The sequence below is a fragment of the Polistes canadensis genome, unplaced genomic scaffold (assembly GCF_001313835.1).
Source record: "Polistes canadensis isolate GaletaPanama2010 unplaced genomic scaffold, ASM131383v1 scaffold_67, whole genome shotgun sequence".
NCBI lineage: Eukaryota > Metazoa > Arthropoda > Insecta > Hymenoptera > Vespidae > Polistes > Polistes canadensis.
This window is the reverse complement of record NW_014569614.1, coordinates 474,744-483,991: the sequence shown is the minus strand read 5'-3', so window position 1 is coordinate 483,991 and position 9,248 is coordinate 474,744. Positions and strand designations below refer to the sequence as shown.

At 36.5% G+C, this 9,248-nt stretch overlaps 1 protein-coding gene across 3 annotated transcripts in view; it reads left to right on the top strand.

The window, feature by feature from the left end:
• LOC106786182 (RNA pseudouridylate synthase domain-containing protein 2-like) overlaps window positions 1–9,248 on the top strand; it is an 89,487-nt gene that overhangs the window by 61,004 nt on the left and 19,235 nt on the right. For all 3 annotated transcript variants that reach the window (XM_014747292.1, XM_014747295.1, XM_014747293.1), the window contains exon 4: window positions 3,003–3,090. In XM_014747292.1, coding sequence (XP_014602778.1) covers window positions 3,003–3,090 — 88 coding nt within the window. The remainder of the gene's footprint in view (window positions 1–3,002; window positions 3,091–9,248) is intronic.

The following is a 9,248-nucleotide window of genomic DNA, read 5'->3' as shown; positions in this document are numbered from 1 at the left end:
TCGTTGTTAAATAATAAAAATTGTTCAATTGATTTCATCTTTCTTTCATTATCTATTTATCTGTCAATCGAACGAGACGATACTGATAGTAAATCCTTAAACTTAAACGTGAATAATACATCGTCAATCTTTTTGAAATTGGACAATAATAATACAAGTACATCATTAATAATAAAAATCACTTAAAATCATTCGATCTTTTTCTTTTTTCCCCTTGTTTGAAAGTTTCAAATAGACGAATTTGTCCTGTTATAATAAAAGTGTACCTATTTTGGAGTCACAGGAGTAGTATACTCGTGATGCCAGGAACGGCATCAGAACTGTAACACGTGGATAGACGATAAAACGTACGTAACAGGTTTGGAATGGATCGTGCTGTACAAAAAGAGAGAGAATGAAAGAGAGAGAAAGAGAGAGAGAGAGAGAGAAAACTAAATGTGTATTTTGGTCGCTCTCGTCGATATTTGACGTACGTGGCAAGCACCGACGAGCTTTTCCTCTCGACAACGGCACCAAGATGCCCGTCCTCATTAATCTGCGCCGCTGTCGTCATTAACGAAATAAACGCCCGGCAAGAAACGTTCACGCCCCGTCCTCCACCTCCTCCACCATCTCCTCAACCACCTCCTCCTCCTCCTCCTCCTCCTCCTCCTCCTCCTCTTCCTACCCGGTTATGTAGTGCTATACTACCAGCGCGCAGTTACATGTTCAACCTTTGAAATACGATTTACGTGTCCGTTATTAATGATACTGATGCTTTTTATTATTTGTTCATTTAATTTTATTTCGAAAAATTTCAATTTAAAAGAGAGAGAAAGAGAGAGAGAGAGAGAAAGGATGTCGATTTTTTGATGGATTTGTCCAAACTAATCCATCCATCCATTTTCTTCCTTTACAGTCTTTTATCTCACTTTTAACAAGATTTAATTAAGTATTCTCAACCTTAAACTCCAACTCCCTTTCTCTCTTTCTCCAGTTCATATCCCTTTTTCTTTTAATTTTCCTTAGTTCCAACGAAGTCGAGTACTAATTTGTAGACCAACCACCGCCACCGCCGCCAACATTTACGTTTTCTTTCTTTCTTTCTTTTTTTTCTCTTTCTCTTTCTCTCTCTTTTTTTTTTAAACGTAACCGAGAGAAGTTTCAACCAACTCGGCTGTTAACTCGAGATCCCCGTCGAAATTAATTGCTTAGGGTACTTGTTAAAGTCTTGAGGATGGTACGCTCGGTAAGGAGGACCAGTTACGTTTCTCTCTTTACCTGTCTGTTAATCGTTTGAAATACGGGTTTGTGTATAAAACTACAGATGAACTTGGTGCCACTCTCTCTCTCTCTTTCTCTCTTACATCCATCTTTATTTTTCGACGAGAATTTTCTAAAAGAGGATGATAAAGTATTAACAAAAAATAAATAAGAAAGAGAGAGAGAGAAAGGGGGGGGGAAGGAAAATATAGTCAAAGATATGATATAGAATGCTTAAATTTTCATTTTTCGTCTTCTCCTATTAGATTTGAAAACTACTAATCTCAAAAATTGTTCATCCTATTTTTAGTCAGTTACCATTGATAATATTTTTATCGGTTGCACAGCAACAGGCTGCGTCGACAACGGTAACAATTTTCCTATTAGCTGTGTGTTACCCTATATCAAATCCACTTTTAGAGTTAAATTTGTAAGTTTGCAAGATGAGCTATGAGAGATGATATCTAGTAGATTTTCTCTCTCTCTCTCTCTCTCTCTCTGGAAAGTCTTTGGAATGTGATTCCGAGTGCTCGAACGTTCTCGAGACGAATTTACAACACACCTCTGGAATCCTCTTATTCCCGAAGTGGGTACTAATATAACGCACGATGAGAAGGTATCAGCTACAGAAGTAACACAGACATATACACACACACACATACAAATACACCAATAACAGCAACAGCGTGGCGGCGGCACGTGCAAGACGAGGAAAGCAAAAGCCCTCGTTGAAGCTGTGATAGCGGCGAGACAGGTTATAGGAGGAGCTTGGTGTCAGCTGTGGACGAGAGAGAGAGAGAGAGAGAGAGAGAGGAGAAGAGAAAAGGGAAAAGGGGGAGAGATATCGTTCGAGGGTGGAGGTCGAAAAGGGAGGGAACTTTCATGGCCGGTCGATACAGCCGAAACTCCGGCGAATCACCGAATGCCGTGAAGAAGATTCTTCTTCCTTTTCAAAAATCAAATCGAATACGAATACGATACCAGAAGGTGAAGGGTGGTTCCTTCATTTTGTTTATATTTCGTGTCTCGATTACAAACTTATCTTAAAGTTATATCAACCATCGTGTATAACAGATATTTAAATTATCTATGACAAATATTTGGCCGATTAATAATTTTACCCTTACGCCACCCCTGTTTTTAGTAACTTTCCTCGCAAAATATTCGATTTCTAATCAAATTTAAAAAAAGGAAAATGTTTTAATAAAAACCTTCGTTTAAATCTAATAGGACAGTTGGTTGGTTGAAATTAAAAATGTGTTTTATTAAATGTCGAAAAGGAAAAAATTCCGATGATTTTATCCACCACCTCCCTACGTACACCCTTCCCTCCATCATACACCCATCGCTAAATTTATCTCGAATGAAAATCGGTAACAATTTTATTATTTTATTCTTCCTTCCTTCCTTCCTTCTATCCTCGTTCACATTTATTCGAATTCTCTCGCATGCGTATAATCGAATAGACAGTTTGAAAAATCAAAAATGTGTTTTAAATGTTTGAAAAGAAAAAATCCGATGATTTTATCCTCCCCCCCCCTTCCCCCCATCCCTCCACTTGCCCTCCCAATCTCCCTTCCTACATTCTCCACTTTTTCGAGATTTATCTGGAATAAAAATCGTAACAATTTTATTATTTTACCCTTCCTTCCTCGTTCATTTATTTGACTTCTCTCGCATACATGTGCTCTCATATATATACATACATACATACATACACGTGGGTATCTATCAATCGTGGACTTTTCTCTCTGTTTCAGGCGAAATTGGAAACGAAAGCATTGAAAGCGAAGAGGCCAGGATTCACCGACGAACGTTACAATGAGACCAGTTATTACGTGGAAAACGGTCAGTATCACTTATCACGTTATAGACCATCTATATATATATATATATACATATACATATATATAGATGGATTAATTCTCTCCTTTGAAAGATCTTTGCTAAAACTCCCCTTTTGCGAATAATAATAGATCTTTGAATTGTGATCGGAATAATCGGAATGTATATATCTCTAGCATTGTATCATGATCTTTCGATTACGTGCTCGTTGGTTAAACACCCATAAACGATAATCTGTCGTCGATTATCATCATGCAAGAACAGTCTACTACATATATACATACACACATATATATATATACGCGTAAACCGTATGCTTCATACTACCCTCTGTAAACGTTCATTTTCCAAGATTAAAAGCCAACACAACGCGAAGACCGATCGAAACCTATCGAAAGCCTTACGAGAGATCGAGAAACAAACGTTCCAAGAGTAGTAGATAGATAGAAGAGGGTGGTGAATGATATATGCATACCAACATAAATACGCGTATAACATACACAGGTATATATCATAGCCCCCATCGGTGTTGTTTCCAACCTCTTGGGATAGAATTATCGACGTTTCTCTCCTGTGAGAGAGAGAGAGAGAGAGAGAGAAAGAGAGGATCGTTGCTCGATAGTTAGACTCGCGTTCTCGCTCTGATGCTCATTATTGCGAGTTAAAGTTGCATCCACGATAACAGGATGGGTTGCTAACAGGTGCGGAAACAGAGAAAGAGCTAGACACAGTGAAAATGCAGATGCGCAAGAGACTATTACTACTACTATTACTACGTGAATGAATGTAGGAGGAATTATGAGTATGTATGAGTTAGTGAGTGAGTGAGTGAATGAGTGAGAGGGAAATAGAAGACTGGGAAAAGAGTAAAGGAAGACGGATTGAACAGAAGGGTAGTATCGATCGAATATTTAGACTGTTGGATGGCATATCGACAACCGATATCTGCTCTACATTCGAATAATAGACTCGCACGGCTGACGACGCGCTGCCTGGGCATCCTCCAGACACTTCTCTTCGACGAAACAAAGACCTATTAATGCCACTCGAAAGATACACCCTCACCTATTGCTGCCCACTTGCACCTTTCCCAACTTTGCTGTTACCCAGCTGCTACTGCTACTGCTATTGCTGCTGATGTTTCTGCTGCTATTGCTGTTTCTGTTGTTTCCCTATAGTTCGTTTTGCCATAGTGTTTGGTCAGTGAATAATAATAATAATAATTCAATTAGTTGTTTTTCTCTCGTCTCTAAAAATAAAATTATTAATAAATAGGAGGTGGTATCTTAGGGAATTTGGACATTCAAAAGAACTAGAACTTTGTTTTGATTAATTAGACGTTTCGTGTCCCTTTATTGGGACTTTTTCAGCAACTTAATCTCTAAAGTTCAGCATCTTTTTTTATATTTAAACAGACATACATTCTCTTGTAATATTCAAAACACTATTATAATACTAAACTTCGTACTCTCTTGATCCGTTATATTTGAACATTCAACAAAAACTCTAATTAATAATAATAATGATTATGACTTAACGAAGTGTAGATGTTTTGTGTTTTGAAATATTATAAATAAAAAGAAAAATGTATGTCTGCTTAAAGAAAAAAGACGCTGAACCTTAGAGATTAACGTAACATCTAATATTTTATAATGTACGGGTCTCATGTATTTCGTAATATAAAAATGAACAATAAAATAAAATTTGCAGTTGCTGATGAAGTCCCAATAAAGGGACGAAACGTTCAACTTATCAAAATTAAGTTCTATTTCTTTTTTTGATGTCCAAATTCTCCCTATGATACCTTCTTAATAATAATAATAATAATAATAATAATCTATCTTTCTCTTTCCTTTTCTCTCTATCTTTTATCTTTACGTCCTTTAACGCTCCTTTTAGCAATCCTTGCAAGGCCTAAAGCAAGCTTTAAGGGGGTAGCTAACATTCCTGGAAGGTTTCGTGAGCTTCGACGATGTACGATCGGCTTCCTAAAGGCAATATGTATATCTATCTATCTATCTATCTATCTATCTATCTATCTATCTATCTATCTGTATCTATCCGTGTATATGTAGGAAGGGAATAGTTCTATATATATACATATACATATACTATGAAACGGATGGTGGAGCCTCTACGTGATTTAAATCTAGATTCGATCCTATCTCGAACGAACAAGTCGAGCGTACGTTATCGAGCCGTGAAATCCCTCGTCTTGGTAATTCGGGCTCTCCTTTTCATCTACCTAGGCATATCGCTTCGTCTTATTTTCTGACTTCTTCGGTTGAGAGAAATAGTAAGACGAGGGGCTGGAGTGGGGGGGGGCGGGAGGGGGTAGGAAGAACTCCTGGTGTGTGGTGTTGTTGTGCCAGAGGCTATATAGGATAGGGAAAATCACGAAGCTTTCTCACGAAGAGTAGAAAAGTGAACAGAACAGAACAAAATGGAAGAGAAGAGAAGAGAAGAGAAGAGGTGTGAAGGTTCCCGTTGATGGCAGCCATGTTGTATTCTTATTACTACCGAAGGGTTGCTGCCAGCACGTTCTTTCATCGTCAGAGGCTATCGTACGCCTCTCGCCAAGAATTCTTTTTCTCCCTCGGGAGATCGAACTGTCCTCTTGGTAAAAAGAGGAAAAGAACAAGAAATAGAAACCCTGCCACCTAGCATTCCACCCTATTCTACCACCCCACTCCACCCTATTCCACCCCATCTTTCTCTCTTTCTTTCCTCTATTACCTTTATACTCAAAAGAAAGTTATATCTTGCTCCGTTAATATCACAGGAAACTTCCTTGCCGTCGTATCGTTTCGTATCGTCTCTGACCAAGAGAGATCCTTTTCCCTCTCTCTTTTTTATGTAATATCGAGACACCGACAAAGCCCGCCAAACGTTTCTTCTTCTTCTTTTTTTTCTTTTTTCTTTTTTTTTTTTATCCGTTTCCATCGACTTTTATTCGATCGTTTTGCGTTCTGTATGTTTCTTTCTCTGTGTATAATATAAGGATATATTTCTTTATCTTTATGTTTTCAAAGCTTTGTGACGCGAATATATATCTCAAAGATGACACGGTCCTTTTGACGATGACTATATCTCCGTCTGCGTTCACATTCTAAAAGATAATAATACGAGAAAGAGATAGAAAGTAAGATAGAAAGAGGATTAAAAGGAGTTGTGTCTCTTTCAATTAGCGAGACTGTAAAATGTACAATCAAATCTGTTTGCAAAATTACTTCTTTAATCGTCAAATCAAACATTATATATTCCTTTTGGGTTTAATTTAACTTATATTATACAATGCGCTCTTTAACTCAAGTCTAATTAATTATTTATTATATAAATTTCATTTCATTTCATTTCGAAGATATTAATCCTTTCGTTATATCAACGAACCCGTACAAACGAATTACTTCATAATAAGGGAAGGTGGAGGATGGGATTGTGAGTAGGGGGGGGGAGGGGGGAGTCGTTAGAACGAAAATTTACTCGGACGTTAACGAAAGGGCTTAAAAAATACGACCGTCCTTTTTATAGTTTTTTTTTTTTCTTCTTCTCTTTCCTTTATAATAACGACGTTAATAATAATCAGTTACACAAAGGACAGAGAGAGAGAAAGAGAGAGAAGGTTTCTTCGCAAACAAGAGAATAGACAAATGCTGTTGCCCTAACCTTAACGAAAAAAAAAAAAAAGAAAAAACGAGAAAAAAAATAGAATGGAAAATATGGTCACCGTGTGTATCAATACGAGAGAGAGAACCAAGAGAGAATCTCCCAAAGCTGCTACTAGAAGCATACAGCTTTTGTCCATGTCCCCGGCGATCAGCGTACTGATTTAATAAAAGCCCCTTTTGTTTTCTTCCTCCTATCGGTAGAAAGAGAGAAAAAGAGAGAGAGAGAGAGAGAACACGTTACTGGGGAGGGATTTAAGCGTAGTCTTCTCTCTTTCTCTCTCTCTCTCTCTCTCTTTTTAGCTTTGCAAGGTATATGCGTGACCCAGAATCGCAAAAATTACGACTAACAGTTTTGGCTCGAATCGTTGTAGACCTAGCAGTGCAGAAAGAAAGATACCGAAGACTAAACAATCGTCACAAATTTCATCCGATTTCTTTTAAATTTCAAAACAAAAATAGAATAACATTGTTTTGTTCTGTATCCATTCGTTATTGCTGCATAACGTTGGATGCATCGTTATTTAAATATTATATACATTTCGTATATATATATTATGTTATAATTTATGGAATATATTTTTTGTTCGTAATTAATAATAAAAACGTTCTATTTGGTCTTTAATAATATATTTTTTTCTATCCAAAAAAAAAAAAAGCAACGATATATATGTATTTGTTTTTTTTAAAACAAAATCTATCCCTTTCCTTATCAATTTTCATTTCACCCAAATACCAAAGCACCCAAAGACGCAACCACGAGAGGGAGAGAGGGTGGGTAGGGGTTAGGAGGGGGAAGGGGTTGGAGGGGGAGGCATCGTATTATTCTCAATTCTCGTTGTGTAATCGCCCTCAAGCGAGAGTAAAAGCAAGAAAAATCGGAGGTGAATCAACGCGACAACGATAGTTTTGTCAAACGAGTGAGTGTCCGGTTGTTATAATAACGCGAGAGCTTCATATTCTCGCGCCAACTTTCTTTTTATACTTTTTCTCCTTTCATTTTACTTCTTTCTTTTTGTTTTTGTTTTTTTTTTTTTTTTTTTGTTTTTTTAAACTTTTCCTCCTTTATTCCAAAGTACGTTCCCTATTCGCGATGCTGCTTGACACTGAAGTGTGAATACGTACAAGAAGGGCATACATAGTTACATACATAGTTTTATAGATACACATATACACACATATATATATACGAATGTTCACTGTTCATCCAGTGGAAGAAAAGAAGAAGGCTTTGTACTCTTATGCAGCTACTCCCACTACTACTACTACTACTATTACTACTACTATTACTACTTCTTTCTGCTAGCAAGTGATAAAAGTCGATCGGTAGGCAGACATCATCGTTTAAGCTGTTAAGAAACCTCGCACGATTCTTCTCGACGCTTAAATTTCCCTCTTCTCTTCTCTTCTCTTCTCTTTTCCCCTCTTCTATTTTTATATTTTCTATTCTTTCTTTTCAGAAAAGGTCTGGTTCTTTTTAACTCTGACCGACTGGAAAATAAAGAAAGAAAGAAAGAAAGAAAGAAAGAAACAATTAAACGGATTTAAGTAGATTTATTTATTCGTACGAAATGATTTGATGTACTTAAAGTCTTGCAAAAAAAAGAAATAAGAAAAAATAAATTACAAAAGGGGGTATCCCTCATTATAAATATATCTCTTTTTATGAAATATTAAAAATATTATTTATAATTTTTCGTATAGAACACCGTCGCCGTTCATAATTTTCTCGTATAAAAGTGTGATATACCTACAATTAATTATAATATAACCTAAAATTGAATTGTTCTTTCAATCGAATATTACTTTTGACATTTCTTAAAAAAGAACCAAAACAAAAATCAATACTTCGATTTTCAACATTTCGGAGTTATGTCAGATAGGTGGAAGCGGGCGGGCGCGCGGGGGGTGGGGTTTGGGTTAGAGGGAAGAAAAAAAAAGAGTTACACATAGACAGCGCACATTTATGAGTCAGTCGATAAAAATGATCTGAAATATAAAACAGCAGACATCGGCGGCGGTGGTATCCGCAAAGAGGTATCATGAATTTTACACAAGTGAAAAGATTATTCTTCGTTCGGGTGTAGACATCTTTCACTATTTCTCTCTCTTTCTCTATTTCTATTTTTCATCTCGAGTAGAAAATAGGTATCCAGGAGTTACGTAAGTTTCCATGGATCATCTTCAAAAAGTTTTCCTATCATATTGTGAATTGCATTTACTACATATCAAGTTTTATAAATCTTCGATAGGATGTCGAGACGATCGTATTAAACTATCGCATAGTCAACAATTTTGATTCGACAAAAACAAAAACAATTGAAACAAAAGAATTGTTGGAAACAATAAATGTGTTCGATTCGAACGTGAAATAAAACGATTATAATAAAAACTAGTGTGTATACTTATGTACGCACGTAAAAAGTTATGCTCCTTTAGTGTACCAAAACGAACATAACCTCAATAACCTCAAAAATAACTTTAATTATCTCGCGT